Raw genomic sequence first — 18,188 nt, forward strand, 5'->3', positions numbered from 1 at the left:
AGCAGCCTCCATGTCAGGTTGGTGTGGTGGTGATGCTCTAGGTTAGTGTGATACTTCTACAGGGGGGTCATGACCTTTCTGTCTTCTTCCTGCTCTCAGGGGGAAGTGCTGTACAGAGTCCGCTGGAAGAACTACTGCTCCGATGACGACACCTGGGAGCCCGAGGCCCATCTGGAGGACTGCCGCGAAGTCCTCCTGGCTTTTAAAAAGACCATGGCAGAGCTCAAGGCCAAGAAAGAGGCGGAAGCTAAGAAGAGCGTGGTGAGTGTAAGAGACGGTCAGCACTACAGAACACTACTGATACTGGATTCACAGAGCCGATACTGATGGAGATGTTTTCATGAATGAGATGAAACTCACTCTGGTTTATTTGAAGTCCAAGCTCTGTCTTTGTAGGTTTCACAGCTCTCCTCTGATACAGGTAACTGATAGGAAACATACTATCAAAAACCAAGGATGGGGGGGGGGTTTCTTATGCTCATGCTGCCAAAAGTGCAGGGCGATAGTGCAGCAAATGTTTCAGTCTGTTGACCTCCTTTAGTGGATTAAATATTTACAGAGCAAAATTAGATTTATCTGCTTCTTTTTTGAAAGTGGCGTGACTTACTTAAGTTTTATTTTGTTATTGCATTTGACCAGGAAACCTTTTTCGAAATCAGTTACCTTACAACTAATGCTTTTCCTCGTTCCAGTGTAAGAACACAGATTATATCTCTGTGGAATCCGGTGGGAAATAAGTTAGTCTGGCAGCCAATTTTCCAGGGAACCAAAAATCACATGGAGGTCCTGTTGAATTCTAAAAATCTTGTTGAGTGGTAAAATAGTGCAAGTGGCTTGTGAATTTTGGGATCAATCAGTCCCTCAGGTCAGAGGACCAGAGAAAGTGCATTTGCTTCCCTGGATATGAGCCAATTCCACTATTATGCTGACGGATAACAAGGTCCTTGAAATCCTTGAAAGTTTGTGAATTTGAGAAAAAAAAATCAAGGCCTTGAAAGTTTTTGGAAATAGACATAAATAGACATGGGTCATTGAAAGTGCTTTTTAATTGTCTGTGAGCTTCTGTAAAGCCTGCTAGTTCTCATTATAAAAATTCTCAGTGTTGTAACAGTCATTAACCTTGATCCGTGTCTCAAACTATGCCGTGTTGGGTCCTTGAATTTGAGGGAATTGGGCCTGGAAAGTCCTTGAAAAGCCCTTGAATTTGATGTTTAAGAAGGTGTGGGAACCCTGGGATAAATTTTAAGCAAATATTGTTCCACATTAAGGGTGTTCTAGTATACAGTAATCTGTCTGGCCCTAGTCAGCACTACTAGACTTTTTTGGGGGAAAGTCTGTTTAAGGTCTGTGAACATTACAAGAGTTTAACATTCACTTAAATGGACTTTGTGATTGTGAAAAGTTATAAGAGAATCGTCAGTCAAACTTAAGCCAACCACCACTCAGCCTTAGAGCTTTGATCACGATCAAGAAGACTGTCTGCAACTTATTTTACATCTACTGGATTGTATATGTAGAATCCACAGCATTTAAATTCAGTAAACAAACACACTCAATTAAATGAACAAACACACTCTGACAACAGTAGATGGTCTTGACCATGTTGTTGACATTTCTGTTGCTTTTCCCCCTCAACAACCAGAAGCTGCTGCCCACGAAGAGCGATGTGTTTGATGCCGACTCAGAGAGTGAGAGCGACAAAGACCGTCCAGCTGAGATGCCCGTCAAGAAGAAGAAAAAGAAAAAAATACGGGAAGAGGAAGAGGAACCGCCTCCAAAGGAGAAAAGAAAAAAGAAGAAGGACAAGCGGAAGGACGAGTTGAGGCCTCTACCGGCACCAGAGACAGACGAAGAGGAAGAGAGACCCCCGACTCCGCCCTCGCCTCCCAAGGAGAAAAAGACTGAATTGAAAAAAAGACTGGTTGACTCTGAAGAGGAGGACGATGAGCCCGTTCCCCCCAAGAAACACAAGAAGGAAAAGGGGAAAGACGGGGGGAAGCACAGGAAGGAAAGAGGAGAGGAGGGGAAGAAAAAGAAAGGGAAGAAAGACCGTAAGATCGAATCCTCCGACGACGAGGCCGCCGCTCCGCTGGAGGAAGACCTGAGTGACGGCCCGTCCGAGTCCCAAACAGACGACACCACGGCGATGGAGACCACCACAAAGTCCGCAGAAAAGGCACGGCCCGACGACAAGTCCAAACAGAAGAAGGGCAAGTCGGAGCTGAAGCTGCAGGGCATCAAGGACCTCATCCACGACAAAAAGAGCAAAAAGCCTGATGCCGCCGCGCCCGCCCAGAAAGACAGCAGCCTCCAAAAACTCAAGAGCCTCACCTCGAAGAGCAGGGAAGAGGCCGCGCCGCACTCCTCGGACTCCAGCGACAGCTCCACGCTGCATAAGAAAGCCAAGAGCAAAGGGCAGGAGAGCGCCTCAGCACCGCCCAAAGTCCCGTCTTCCTCCGCCTCGTCCTCGTCGTCCTCGTCCTCCATCGCGCCAACCGGCAGCACCAAGGCTAAAGAGGAGGAGGTGGCTAAAGAGGAAGTGGTGGGACAGAAGGACGCGACTGGCTCCACTAACCTGTTTGAGAAGTTCCTGTTGAACTGCGAGGCCAAGGACCGAGTTCCCCGCAGGCAGGCCGTTCATCAGCCCTCCTCCACAGAGAGCAGCAGCAGCAAATCCACAAAGGTACAGTATGAAGCAGGGCTGTGGATATCCGTATATCGGCACATCGTATAGGTTCCACAATAAATAATCATGGAATATTGGCGTATCAGCGATATTGAAACATTTTATTTCACTTACAGTGTCAGCTGTAGTTGAAAATAGTCCAGATGTTGACTTTAAGGTCCCAGAAGTTCATTATAATAATTTGGTTCCTCAAATCATCAAGACTAATAACAATGATAATCATGATCATAAAATCTAGGAAAATAATCGCGATTTTTGTTTTTCAGAAGACTTTTGTGTAGTTTATATCAAATATGCACCTCGCTATAATGTTGACAGGGTGAGAAATTTCCACCAGCCAAATGCTAATTAGGTTTGGCTGTGGCTGATAGGTTTTTATAGTCTACCAGCAGGTAAACAACTATTATCTATCATCTTGTGGGTCATTCCATGTCAAATCACACAGAAAATGAATTTCAGCACCGACCAACAAAAATGTATATAAAGCATTTTGGAGTAGAACTCTTCATATAAAAGGAAGGATAACAGTAATCCGGAAACATGTGTTGTGACTCTCAGATCAGATGTGCTTATTACACAGTGCAATGTCCATGGCTTCAGGAAAGGAAACTAACTTTTTCAACAGTCAACGGATGCCAAAAAACGCTTCATCCCAACTTTCCTTGAGTAATCCTTCTAATTGATGTCTTCTCAGTGAATTTGGTGATGGTTATTTCCTCTTGTACAGATTAATGAGTTATTGAAGTTGTTCATCTTATATTTCATTATGATATGATAATACCTGTTTGTGACCACTAGATGCCGTTGTTCCTGCAGTACTGGCCCATCCTTTAGGTTGCCAGTAGCTGCAGCTGCATTACAAATTCAGTATTATGGTTGAGATTGTCTTTGCGACAATGATGTAAAACACTACCATTAAGGGACTCAAGGGGCCAATGTCATCAAGTTTCAAGGTTGAAGATTTTCAGCATCATGGGTGGAGCATTTCTATTGGTTTACAATAAACTGTATGGCTTACTCGCTTCAAAAAAGGTCTAGATCAGTTAGACCATTGATAAAGTGTCCTAAAACCACATTGTTTTGCAGTGGGGTCTATTGGTGGTTTCTGACATGGTGCATTGTATAGGTTTAATGGTTTCTATTGAGTTTAATTGTAAATGCTATGAATCACACTACACATGCTATATAGCCTAGATGTTTTTTTCTATTTTTTTATTGAAAGCCGTAAGACTTCCATGCATTGATACCTTATTGTTTTTCTTTTCTTACAGGATTGTCTTGTAGAAATGTCTTTAGAGAGTTGCACCATTGGTATAGCCCTCTCACAGAGCTGTCATTTGTTGGATTACTCAAGGAAAGTTGGGATGAAGCGTTTGAGTTTGCTTGAAGATGAACAAACTGAATTGCTTAAATGGAGGACTGGGTTGGCATGTGAAGATGACCACACAATTTGTCTTTACCATGAACAAAAGATTTTGGTTTACTACGCATGCTTGCAGTGGAAATGTTGTGATCCACTTAAAAGGCATAGGAAACCATCAAAAAAATCACTCAGAGAAATAACTCTCTGTATGGCTAAGAATTACAAAAAAATGTTAAATGTCAATGTTATCCCTGGAAACAAGCTGTGTCCATCGTGCCGAATTGAACTTAATGAAATGTTCTGTGACAATGGCAATCCTCATAAATCACACCTGACCTGAATAACAATCTGTTTTCCTTTTTAGTTTTCTACAAAATGTTGCAATTACGGTTGGCAAACAAATAAAAGCATTACCTCTTAAGTTTACATGTCTAAATCATTATCATTTAAAGTTACAGCTGACATTGAGAACATTTATTTTTCTTCTTCACACTTTCTCACTGAAGAACAGGAATATCACCATCTGGTGGTTAGAACCTGGTATTATCACACTGTAAGACGACAGGGGAAATAACCATCACCATATTCACTGAGAATACATCAAACAGTATGAGGAAGCAATACTCCAAAGCCCAGCTTCATACTACCTGTCAAACATGGAGAACTAATGTTATATTCTGTCTGAGGAGTTCTGTGTTTGGATTTCTTATATCTGAATCATTAACAAGAACGACTTTGGTCCAAATCAGATGTTGGGTATTATAATTAAAATGTCCAATTTGGGTGCAGTCAATTAGCTTGATTTCCCTGAAATCAAATTATATTTACACAAAATCATGTTACAGGAGAGTGTGTGATTTGACATGGAACGACTCTCTTACATTTAAAATTCATATTTTGCTGGTGAAATAATGAAAGTGGCTGGTGAGTTTTGGCATCTGTTGACTATTGTGGCCAGTGGGTGAAAAAGTTAGTTTCCTTTCCTGATGGCATGGACATTGCATTATGTAATAAGCACATCTGATCTCAAAACATGTTTCCAGCTTACTGATGTCCTTTGGGTTTTATATGAAGAGCTCTACCTCAGAGTGCTATATATATATACAATTTTTGGGTGGGGAAATCATTCCCTGAAGTTAATTATTCAGTATCTCTAAAATGTAGATGATCCAGTCTCTGAAACATCATAATTTTGTCAACCAAGGACTTAAGTTACCCACTATCCTTTAAAAAGTACCATCATTTATTTTGATTTTGTGCTATCACTCATTTTGTCAGAGTAGGTGTCACCTGTTTCAAATGATCGTATTTTGGAACAAAATTCCTCATCTGATTACTCATCCTCAGCCAATGTGAAGTTTTCCCTCAGGGCCGATCTTTTGGAGGCCATCCAAATGTTTGCTGACTGCTTGGAAAACTATGATGCTGACATTTATTTTTTTCCAATGGTAGCTTATAGGGAAGATTGAGAAGAGAAACAAGTCGACCAAAGACTCTCCAGCTCAGAAAGCAGAGCCTGAGAAGACGGAGAGGAGCAAGCAATCAGATGGTGAGCAGGACACAGAGGAATTGCACATTTTAGTATCATGGTCACTTAGTTTAAACGCATGTTGGCTAATTCATTAGTAATTAAACGACATAAGGACATTTTTTTGTTAGTATTATGTAAGGATAACACTTTTTCAACAACACCTTGTTACACACATCTTTAAAACAGTCACACATCAGTCTTGTAAAACTGATTTACATTGAGGATAATTTTAGTGTGACTTAGAGGTTTGCTGTTTTCATCACTACCCATTTACTTCACCATACTCCTGGATATTAACTGAGAGGGGGTGAAAAAAAGGGAGGGAGAAGGACGGAAAGATCAAACAAAAAATATAAGGAGGATCTTTCTTTCATTTACCCAAGGCAAGTTGACTCAGTGTGTATACAGATATATACACACATACATACACACACATATTTTACATTTGGTTTGGCAGTGTGAACCTAAACAAACCAAATACAAAAATGCAACAAAGTTACAATTTTCCAGTATGGTCCAGACCAGTGTCTTGACCGGTGATGCCTCTACAAGAGAAATGGCTGTTGATGGACACGTCGGCTGTTTCAGCAATCAAACCTGTGATATTTCGGTTATGGAACGGTCCCTTTCAACACGAGGCCTCTCTGCTGCACACTTACACTCAGACCTGAGATAGACCTATAAACTGTTTCACACTGACGAGCCTCTTGTCCGCTCCTCCTCCAGCCTCTAGACCCGGCCAGAGCTACGGCTTCAGCCTCGACAGTGATGAGAGGGAGGGAGAGGAAGCTACTCCGAGGCCGAGGTTTGGAGAGGAGTCCCGGGAGCGGAGGGAGAGGCCGGAGGAGGCGCAGCGGTCCAGCTGGGAGCGGAGAACCCCCACGGACGACAGGAGGAAGAGGAGGGAAGACAGCGAGCCCAGACTCTTCATGGCCTGCGATGACAATCAGGAAAGCCAGGACCCGCTAGAGGGCACTGACAAGTCTGGTATGCTGTTCCGTTGTACAGTTACAGCGTGTTATTCTCTAAACAAATTCATGAGATACTTTGTTATATGACTATGTTGAATACTGATTTCTAATTGGCCAATGAACGCATTGCGAGGTCTGGTTTTACTGAACAACAGGCCGCTGTTTCACATCTAATCACATCACTCATAGTCGAGAAGTCCGGTCAATTTTGTTGATTTCTAGTCAAATTAACTAGCGACACCTTGTGGAAAAATGACTTTACTCGCTGCAGACAAACACTCAGCTAACTGAGGTTCAAAACATGGATGATTTTTCCAATATTACTTTTAAAATATAGCTGCAAGCGGCGATTGCGGGGTCCAAGCACAATTTGATACGACAGACAGATAGACAAAACATTACAGAAGGTAGAAAGACACACAAAAACTGACATGTTGTGAAGATCAAACATGCAGTCTAACACCGGCTTTTGTGTTGACCCGTGACTTCTGTCAAGTTCATCATTTCATTGCAACCACATTGTTGAAGTTATTCACAACGGCCAGACTTTATATTAGAACACATACCGCTTGTTCTTGACAGCTAATGACTTCAGAAAGGACAAGCCTGGATTTGAACCCACAACTTTCCACAAGAGAGGCGGACACTTTACCTACTGAGCTACACTCCTGTTACAGGGTTACTGAGGAGAAAATAACTAAAGGGAGAAGTATTGTGATACTGCAGCCTATGATTGACAGCGCTAATCACTTTATAAAACATTGTAGTACTCTCCATTAACGAATAAAACAATACTAAATCACATGGGCCAGAAAGCCGCTGCTGCACTGCTCTCTATAGGTTGAGAGGTCTGGCCACGCCCCAATCAGTGATGCCAATCAGGTATTTTGCCATTGACAGATGATGTCAAACACCTGCTTTGAGTTTTCTACACTGTGATTTAGTGTTTATTTACTTTTCATGAAACTTCAAAAAGGTCACAGTCCATCAGGGACTTGAACTCACAACCTTGTGGTCAAAAGACCTGAGCTTCACCACTCTGCCAACTTCCACTTTGCTGTGTGCCATAGTGGGGAAAACTGAGTAGTGGGTGGAGTTTGCAACCCACCTGCCAATTTTTGGTGTTTCTAGGTCTTACGGTTTCTGAGCTGCACATACTTTTAGCGGAGAAAAATAATAATAAGAATCCTTACAAATACAATAGGGTTCCAGCACCTTGGACCCCTAATTACTCTGAGAGCACAAGACTTTGGATTGCTGGTTAGAGGCTGCTGACAATGCAGTAACTCTTTGTGTAATTTGTATTTATTTAACTAAGCAAGTCAATTATGAACAAATTCAGAATCACTTTATTCACCAAGTACCATAAATGCACAAGAGTGTGTCTAGTGACTGGTGTAGAAACGTATTGGCAACTCGCACAGTGACATAAATACATGCTGACAAACATTCTTAAACATTTTTTCACAAGGTACAGTCAGGCAGTGTAGCATGGAGTAGATAGCTACCAAGTGGGAATTATAGTCTGGCAAAGTTGTGGTCCTTTTTAAAAAGCCAATTTCCTGGAGGAAATGTGGGCCAGCTGAAAGCAGCTGGAAGTACGCCTGCACAAAAGGTTAAAAAGTTGAATTCATTAGAAAGGTTTAATCCTTTCAAAGTGCTTACTGTTTGACCACCAAATCTCACAATTCATCCTTCAACATTCATTTATATGGGAAAAATGACCTGAACGTTGTAGTTGTAATCTATGGTTGAAAGTGCAGTATGTAGGAGTAGTTGGAGTCCAAATGTTTGGAGAGAATAATAATGGATAGTGGGAATAGCATGAGTGTGCAAGGTTTCAGCCAGCCAACTAAAGTATCTGTCTGCGTTGTGTGTCCTACAGACAAGGGCCAAGCCACTTTGAGTCTGGGAATGGACCTGAACCTGGACTGGATGACTCTGGAGGACTTCCAGAAACATCTGAACGGAGAGGATGAGATCCTGTCAGGTCCACCGTTATCGCCCAGTGAGTATTTCCATTTCCATTTCAGGAAATTACATGACGCTCAGCTTACCAGGAGTGAGCAGGAATGGGTTCTCTGTCATCAATAACCATGCCCAAAATGTATGTTTTCAGTCAGTATCCACTCCCAATCAGTTTAGTCTTAGTATGTTTGACAACCAGTGATTTCTTGATTCTATTTATTGATGATTGCAAATAGGCAAAATCACTTCTTGAACACTTCTTGACACCGAACACAGAATAAGTGTTATTACCTGGGTTGCACTGTTGTAGTTTTTGCATGTATTATAAGTGTGCTTTGGAATATGTTTTCCTAATGAAAGCAAGCGAATGAGATCACTACATGAGGCAGAAAAACTTGGTGGTTTACATTTAAATAAATCATAAGAGGATGTGCAAAATATTTTTCTGTACAATCTCAGATCTCAAATTCAGTTATTTTAACAGTTAATATGTAACAGCATTTATTAAACCATGTCACTGTAATATAAATATGATTAAGCTTTTGAAATATTATACAAGTAGTGACTGTATTGTGTAATAATTAAAAAATGTAGATAAGATAAATGTATATATATATATAGTAAAATATATTGGAGCTCAAGGATACAATGTATAATCCCCCTCACCTTCCTTTGGTTCTACCTTTTCCTTCTCAGGTGAGTTGCGTGACGCAGTGAAGAGTGGAGATTACATGTCTGTAAAACTGGCACTCAATTCCAAAGAGGACTACAATCTGGATCAAGAGGTGAGTTACATCCCCCTCACAATATTTTTTTGATTTATAACCGCCCACATCATCCACACCCTCTTTTTTTTTTTAATCATCTGAGCAGCCTACATGTTGTATTTTGCTCTTTGCTATCAAACAAGTAAAAGCTGATCAATTCTTTTAGATGTATCTCAAGGCCTCTGAGGATTTCACATTCAAGACAAAAGCACATTTTACAAGTTATATAGCTTGCACCTTGGTGGCCCCTAGTGTGTATGTGTGTGAGTGATTGTGCAGTTATGGTATGAAAAATGCGCATTTTGTGGATGACCAGCATAACTTCCGTTGCTGTATTGGTCGAATAAGACACTAATAAGGTTGAATACCTGCTCGGCCGGGGCTTCCGCACTAAAAACGCATGCACTTTGGTACTCTTGAATCGTTTGGGATATTTAAACATCCAACAAATGCATGTAGTTTGTTATTATTATTGTTACAATATAGGCAAAAGATCTTAAATAGTTAGCCTTATAGTACCTGCAGATAATAGAACGAGCAAGAGGATTTCAAAACCGAGCACCAAGGAATCTTGTCACTTCAAGATCTACACCTACAGACTTTACTGCTTTATGCCTACTAATAATTCAGAGCCTCAAGACATTTTTCAGGACTCCAAAGCAGCATTCCTTTTGCAGCAAACAAAGGTAAGAGTGTGGCTTCAGATGTTTAATTGTTTAATTGTTTTCTGGAAATATAATTACAATTACAATCAGATCTTGCAGTTTTATTAATTTTGAAATGTTGTTAATATTGTTATTAGCTATTTAGTTTAAGTGCAGCCATTACTTGATTCTAGATTATGTAGCAGAAATACTTAAGTGGTAACTGGTAGGTTTAAAATGTTAATTTCTTAGCATGTTATATGAGAAAATAATAGTTATGCATGAAAATATAATTTATACAGTACATAACTTCAGTATCTCACAAAGACTATCTCCTGATGTTTTAAAGTTCAATACACAAAGTATAATAAATTAATATATGTGTAATTACGCATTGGGCTAACTTTGACTGAATGTTATCAATTATTTGTTTGACATGGAAGTGTGTACGTTAGAGACTGTGGTGTGGTCTTTTCTTGCAGTGAACAAGCAAGTGCAAGAAGGCAATGAACACATGAAGTGATTGGACAAGATGAACCCTTTGATGCAGGTACATATATGCTTTCAGAACATGTGTTGCATCATCATCCTCATCATCATAGCAGAACATGAGCAGCCTGTTGGCATTTGCTGGTAATCATGTCCGCAGGATTTACGTTTTTTTTTTTTTTTACCCTATTTCACTTAATCTTATCAGCAAGAATTTGAAAGCATAGATGATGTCTGATCAGGAAGCTTATTGTATTTATGTGAATGGCTGATCACCATTTATCAAGTGTTCTCTTGTTATGATTCTGTACCTGGCCTGGTCCTGGACTTACATGTTTCCTCAGCCAGATTGAAGAGTTTTTGTGTTAAATCACCAGTTTTATAAATTTGACTGTGAAAACACCCTTACTCTAACCAAACGTCTTTTGTATATGAGGACATCAAAAGTGGAATTATCTGTTTTGATAGGCAAGTCATGAATGTAGGTCTAGTTTCAATGCATATTCTGTTCTGTACTTTCCCCGTCTCCATGCAGCATTTCATCCAACATCCCATGACTAAATATTCTTGGTCAGACATTTACAATGTCAAAACGTTGTAGTCGCTGCTTGATCCAATAAAGCCATTAACTATTTCTTGAATGGGTCACATGTGGTTTTTGTACTGAAGAGTTGAGAGGTCTCAGGGTTTTTTTTCACACCAATGTTCGGTTAAAGGGTGATGTGTGGCCATTGGATTGAGTTCTGTTTGAATGAGCTTGGATCTTGATGGGGCATTGCCAAGGTGCTGATGCATTACACCAAAATTGAATGATGCGCAGATTATTTTCAAAGGGCAATACTAAATAATTTCACTTGACTTTTTTGACCATGATTTGGAGTAAAACTTTACTGAAATTTCCAACCAAGTTTTAGTGTTTTTTTTTAACCCCATTTTTTCAAACGGGTCTATCTTTATTAAATTTACACAATCAAATAATTAATGGGGTCAGATTTGGTTGTGAGTCTTACATATACTTGTTCTCTTACAGGCGTGTGCTATTGAGGAGAAGAGATCGTTTGAAGGAGAGAAGAGCTTGATTGAAGAGAGAAGAGAGAGTGATGGTCTTAGGTTGACTCTCAACCTTGACAGTACAAGAGAGGAAGAGGGTACTCTGAGAGTGAAAGAGAATATGCTGCAAGATTTGGATGGTCCAAGAGATGGCGAGAAAATGCCAAAGGGTCTTGCCAGTACAAACACTGAGCAGGTGACACTGAGGGAGCATGAAAATATTCCAAAAAGTGGGAGGAGCGTAAAGGAGCACAGAAACACTAGCGCAGAAACACACAGCAATTCAACTAGTTTCAGTACCAAGCAGGAAAGTCCAGGAGAGGAAGGCGGGACACCAGGTGGCACAAAAGTTGGTTTATCAAGTGAAACGAGTTTGAATATTGAACATGAGAGTTCAAGCAGCAATGCAGAAATGATGCTGACAGGGGAAGAGAAGAGTCCTCCCAGTGAAGACAGGAGATCAGATGTGGAACAGAAGCGCATGGTCGATGAACAGAGTTTCATTGAGGAAGGGAAAGACTCAAATGATGAGGCAGAGGACATGGTGGCAGGTCACTCAAATGGTGCAGATCATGTTCCATCTGATGGTTGCACCACAGGTAACCCATCAGAGCTGGATTCAAAGGAGACTGCAAAAACCCAGTCAGGCCGCCACAAGAAAACCGGGGAGAGGAAACAACCAACACGATCAAGTTCAAGGACCAGTAAGAAAGTGCTTGTTCCACCATCTAGTGCAGTGGATGACGAAAAACAAGAGTCATGCAAAAAGCACTTCTGCTTGTATTGCAAAATGGCTTTCACCCAACTTGCAAAGCATTTAGAAAGGAAACATTCAGATGAAACAGATGTTGCCCATGCAGTACACTTTCCCAAAGGCTCCAAAATCAGGCAGACCTTGCTTGATCAAATTCGCAATAAAGGAGATTATGAACACAACTGCCAAGTTCTCAAAAGTGGGGAGGGGGAAATTGTGACAAAGAAACAGGTAAAAAATCCTAGCTTATCTGTTCGCGACTACCTGCCTTGTCAGCACTGCTTTGCTTTTTACCGCAAAACTGATTTATGGAGACATGAGCGGTCATGTAAGGCAAGAAAGGGAGACCAAAAATCCTCTGAAAGAACAAGAAAAGGCAGAGTCCATAGTGCCGCCTCTCGATTGCTTCCAATGTCAGAGTTCTTAACAGGAGGCTGCGAGGAAATCATCCACATCATGCATCAAGATGATATCTCGAGGCATGTCAGAAATGACCCCCTTATTTGCAAATATGGCAATGCGCTGTCTGCTAAGCATGACCATGACAAGTCTCAGTTTGCTTACATTGCACAAAAAATGAGGGAACTGGGTAGATTTGTGCTCGCTGTGAATGAGCTTGACAGTAGTGTGCAATATTTGCATGAAATATGTCTACCATCCAGATTTGAATTGGCTGTTGAAGGGGCCAAGAAAGTTAGTGGTTTTGACCCAAGCTCCAGTAAGTTTAAAACGGTTTCCCTTGTCTCAAAGATTGGTTACTCTTTGAAACGAGCTGCAGAAATAGCTTTTGGGGAGAGTCGCATGACCGAGGACAGTGAAACTGAGGGCCAAGTGAAAAAGTTCATACAACTTCTTGATACAAAATGGAATGAGAGTTTTTCGCGCAAAGCTCTCATATCTGCTGCCCACAAACAAGAGGTCAAGAAACTGGAAATAGACAAATCAACTCTGACAGACGATTTGATAAAACTACACAAATTTATCAAGAAGGAAGGAGACGACGCAAAGAAGGAACTAAAACAAAGTCCAAGTTTGTCAACATGGAAAAAGCTCAGCGAGGCCACTCTTGCAGAGGTGTGTCTCTTCAACAGAGGAAGGGTAGGAAATATTGGTAGAATGCTTTTGCAAACTTACAGTAGCAGAAAGAGTAGGAGAACATTTATGCCATCAGCAGATCAAATAATGAAAAGCACAAAATTGGAGCTGGACCTTGGTGACAATTTCACCAGGTTGGAACTAGAAGGTCAGTATGGTAGGAACATGCTGGTTCTGCTAACTGAAAGGATGGTGCTGTCAATTGATTTACTCATTGAAAATCGAGAGCTAGCTGGTGTGTCAAAAGATAACCCTTATCTCTTTGCACGAACTGAAGGCCCATCCTTCATCAGAGGATTGGACTGTTTCAGAAGGGCTGCAAATGAATGTGGAATTAAAAACCAAGACGCGCTTCTGTCCTCATCATTAAGAGAGCAAATTGCCAGCTACTGGCAGCTAATGAGCCTCAGTGAATGCGAATTGGACCAAGTGGCCAAGCTGGTGGGACGGAGCAGCCAGGAGTGCTACACACTCTCAGAAAACCCATCACAGTTGGAGGAAGTGAGCAAACAACTGCTCCAGATGGATCGAACACTGGGTTCAAATCCTCCAAGCACTGCAGGAGCGGGTGAGTACCATTTGCTTTATTATCGAGCCTTTCACTTTCATGTTGTTCTTTTATTACAAAGGTTGGATGGCAAATATCTGGTGCTTTCAAAGTAGTTTAATAGTTTTTCTTTATGACTATATTGAGATGCTGCTCAATTGCATGAAGATTTTAAACGTTTTTCAATCAATTTTTTTTGTACCTTACTGATTTCTTTTCTCTACATTATCCATCTTTTTAGGAACAGTCACAAAGACCACTTCAAAGAAAAAAGCATGGAGTGAGAAGGAACAGGCTGCAGTGAAGCGTTACTTAGGTGACTTTATCAAAATAATGAAGGTCCCAGGTAAAAAGGAATGCAACGCATGCATAGCTGCTGAACCAGATTTGGTTGGCAGGTCTTGGACAGATGTCAAAAGTTATGTACACAACACACTGCAGACAATAAGAAAGAAATATTACCAGTGCAAATCTGATGGGAGCGTCAATCCCTTGGAGTCAAACAGTCCAAAGGAAGGAGTTGAAACCATAAAGAAAGAGTTGGCAGATAACGACGCCGCTGTTTGTAGTATGACAACAGTACAGCCAACAGACTTGAGGGAAAATTCAGCAACAACTCCTGTAGCTACACCATTCCCCCAAGATATGACTTCAATGGTCTCAGGGTATGCACCCATGGGTTCTACTAGTACAATGATTTCTACTTTTACACCATTGAATGCTACTGATACACCAGTAGTTCCCACATTTACAACACAGAATCCTACAAGTACACCAATGCCTCCAGCATACACAACGCAGAGCACTAGAAGTACACCAATTCCTCCTGTGTATACGCCACAGAACACTACAAGTACGCCACTTCCTTCTGCATATACACCACAGAACACTACAAGTACACCAATGGTTCCTACTTTTAGCCCACTGAATGCTCCAAGTACACCAATGGTTCCTACATTCACGCCATTGAATGCTCCAAGTACACCAATGATCCCTACATTCACTCCACTAAATGATAGAAGTAGGCCTATGGTTTCTTCATTCACACCTCTGAACCATTCAAGTACACCAGCATACCCCACAAGCCCACCCAGGGCCTCTACAACTGCGCAGGTTGTCCCGACAATCCATGCACCCATGGTTCCGGACAGAGCACAGGTGGTACAGACAAGTACACCCATGTCCCCTGCAGGAGAACAAGTTGCTTCTTCTGCAAAGACTCAAAAGAGAACCAAGAGGTTGTGGAGTGAGGAGGAACAGGCAGCCGTGAGGCGCCAGCTTGGAGACTTTTGTAAACTGGTGAAAGTACCGGGCAAAAAGGAATGTGATGCATGTCTAGCCGCCGAACCGGCCTTAAGGAGCAGGACATGGAGGGAAGTCAAATACTATGTGCACAATACCATTCAGTCAATGAAAAGGAAAGGCAATGCACTCACACCCAAACGCAGTGGAGGACAGGATCCAGAGATTAACAATTCAAGCACCGAGTGGGACGCTCCTGTTTATCTGTCTCTGTAAATACTTTTCATGAACATGGTAGGAAACACTCATTGGCTGGCAAAAAGTCAGAGGAAGCTGCGGAAACCTTGAAATGTATGGGGCTTACAAATTCAGCAGATGTGAATTGTGAAATATATCAATGAACCTTCCCATCTGGACAGCCATATGGATCCTTGGCTTGAGGTCTTGAGGACTGCTCTGTCGTTCTGTAAGTCACACATTTGTAAAGGTCCTGAAGGAATCAGAACTGAAGTCCATTGGACCAAGCTATTGGTGTACTGTTGCATGAATATACACAAAACAAAATGGGTGGAACCAAGGACGTTCGTTTGGCTCAGAAAAAAGGCAGTTAGATATTTATGTTAAATATGGTTAGATTGCATTTATGTAACAGTCAATTTGTTAAATCATGGCAGATACTTTCTAGGAAGGGTTCTGATCTAGATTTGTGATTATGTAGTAAACTTAAACCTCATTTTGCCAGGGTGGGAATTGCAACCAGCCAACTGCTAGTTAATTGTGTCTATGGCTGGTAAGGATTGTGCTCTCTACCAGCCACTGTGGCAGGTATCCAACTAGGCTTTCACAATCTAAAGCACATATTGGCAGGTCAAAGTGGCTGCTGAATTGTTTTGGACGCCCTAGCCACTGTGGCCAGTGGATGAAAACGTGTTTCCAGCACTGTACTGAGCAAAGGTGCCCCCATTGGCTGTACATTTTCAGAGGAATTTCTACTGTTCTCTCATTCACTAATTGGACACCTGTCTAGCTGTGTCAAAAACTTTGTGGAATTCTGCCTATACTGTTTGTGTAGCATTTTTATGTATTTTGACTATCAAAACACAAATGGAAAAAATACAGACCAGCAAACCCTTGCAGCCACTCCCTCCAAAATGATAGTTGTAGTAGACTGCTTTCCTTGATTCCTAAATGTCTGGCCCAAGTGTACTATATTCCTGCTTTAGCCAGTAGCCTACATTGTAGATGGCCCCTAATAGTCTGCAGCAGTAATGGCATACGTTCTTGGCTGATGTTAGAGAATTAGGAGCTCCATGTGTTATACCTCTCACTGAAACATTAAAAAATTGCTTTTTCTTTGAGGATCTTGTTGATAACTGTTCAAATTCCTCATTTTAATGTTTTTCATGTGTAGTAACGAGCTGCAAAAAAGTTTGGTTTTATTTTTGTATCACTATACAGCAACTGTTTAGAAGATCTAAGCCATTTATTGTAATTTTCTGTACTATTCTCTTTGGGGGAAAATACGCAACACTGGTCTCATTTTTATTACTTTGTTTTTAACTTTAATCATCTGGATGTTGGTGACGCCCACAACATAATTAGTGCCATTCAATTGCGAAAGGGCCTGCATAGTCGCTAAATTAGGTTGCCTTATTTTGTTGACCATTTACCACTTGTTTTTTTAAATGTTGATTTCACGTGACAAGCAGGGTAACCACCAGCCAGCTTCGAGTAAATTTTGTCAGCCGCTGTTTTGGTCGTCAACTCTACCAGCCACCTTGGCAGGTAAACCCTCATTTCCAGGAGTTTTTTCTGTTTTGGCAGTATATCATAGAAGTGGAATGATAATTTAAAAAATGTAGTAAATACAATGATTAAAAACAGAAGATTTTATATAATTTTTTTGCTGATGAGATTAAAAAAGCTACAATGGTTTTAGATAAAAACATCAATCACCTCAACTGTCTTTCTGGCTGGTGAAATGGTGCAAGTGGTTGGTGAATTTTAGAATCTACCAGTCACTGTTGGCCGGCGGATGAAAAGGTTAATTTCCTTCCCTGGGGACAAGATGTAAGCCAAATGAAGAATATACTTAGTTTCATCACCTTTTATATTAACTTCAAATATGGAGAGTAGTCTTGATTTTTTTGTTTTTATTTCAGGATTCATGTTGTATTTAATCAGCACGTACACTACCAAAGGGGACTCCTTGTCACCTTTTTTATTACCAATTACTGGCCTAATAGCGGCATTTGTTACTAATAAATGGCATTGTCACACAGCACAGCCCAGGTCCGCAGCATTTCCTTGTGTAGCCTAGTTTTGTTGGTGTCACAACTGAACCTCTCCTTTTATCTCTGTGTTACAGTATGTACAGTAGGCAGGATAATGTTCCTGAAGCAGTTGTGCGAGGAAAAATAATTTGTTCAAGGTTTACAAATAATATATGATCATTCAATTCAATTCATCATTGCTGTTGGGTGTTGCAAAGTACAGATTTTTTTTCTGTATAGTAGATAGCTTATTTTCATTGCTCTTGTATAAGCACACAGTGTGTGTCGTTCTTCATCCTGTTGTAATCATGTTGCCTTCAGTTAATGCTTCTCATCATATATTGTATGGAACCTATAACTTCTGCTTGGACAATAAAATGCTTCTTGGCTTAAACTTTTAAAGCTTTTTATGAGACAGACATCTCAAACACTGTTGAGCTGTGGGTGGGTGGTAGTGATGGACGGGTCAATCCGAAACCCGCGGGTCCCGCAGGTCTATCTGCGGGTGGGACGGGTTAGGGTCGACTGAAGATGATATTGAGGACAGGTTGGGCGGGTGCGGGTCAAATGGGCTACACACACAGTACACACACAATGTAATTATAGACTACATTTCAATACATTTTTAAATTTAATTAACGGAATAAACTTCTCCAATCTCCAGCTGGTTTATCCTGCCATCCATACATTATATTCTGCGCACACTGCACAGTGCAGCATTAAGTATTAGGCTACCTTAGTTACACGAGTCTTTGGAAAATTACCTGGCCTCCTGAATCTTTTTTTTTTTTTTTGGGTTGCGGATCGG

At 41.0% G+C, this 18,188-nt stretch overlaps 1 protein-coding gene across 3 annotated transcripts in view; it reads left to right on the plus strand.

The window, feature by feature from the left end:
- mphosph8 (M-phase phosphoprotein 8) overlaps positions 1-18,188 on the plus strand; it is a 35,779-nt gene that overhangs the window by 4,702 nt on the left and 12,889 nt on the right. The window contains exons 2-10 of one of the 3 annotated variants that reach the window (XR_013505129.1): positions 100-261; positions 1,643-2,683; positions 5,502-5,598; positions 6,307-6,567; positions 8,437-8,559; positions 9,216-9,304; positions 11,450-13,886; positions 14,107-15,980; positions 16,045-17,774. Coding sequence is in view for 1 of the 3 variants with exons in the window: in XM_071927375.2 (XP_071783476.2) it covers positions 100-261; positions 1,643-2,683; positions 5,502-5,598; positions 6,307-6,567; positions 8,437-8,559; positions 9,216-9,304 (1,773 nt within the window). In the remaining 2 variants the exon portion in view is untranslated. Of the gene's footprint in view, positions 1-99; positions 262-1,642; positions 2,684-5,501; positions 5,599-6,306; positions 6,568-8,436; positions 8,560-9,215; positions 9,305-11,449; positions 13,887-14,106; positions 15,981-16,044; positions 17,775-18,188 lie in introns of those variants that run through there. The other 2 variants (XR_013505130.1, XM_071927375.2) reach the window with 2 other exon arrangements.

Source organism: Centroberyx gerrardi, chromosome 10 (genome assembly GCF_048128805.1).
Source record: "Centroberyx gerrardi isolate f3 chromosome 10, fCenGer3.hap1.cur.20231027, whole genome shotgun sequence".
Lineage (NCBI taxonomy): Eukaryota > Metazoa > Chordata > Actinopteri > Beryciformes > Berycidae > Centroberyx > Centroberyx gerrardi.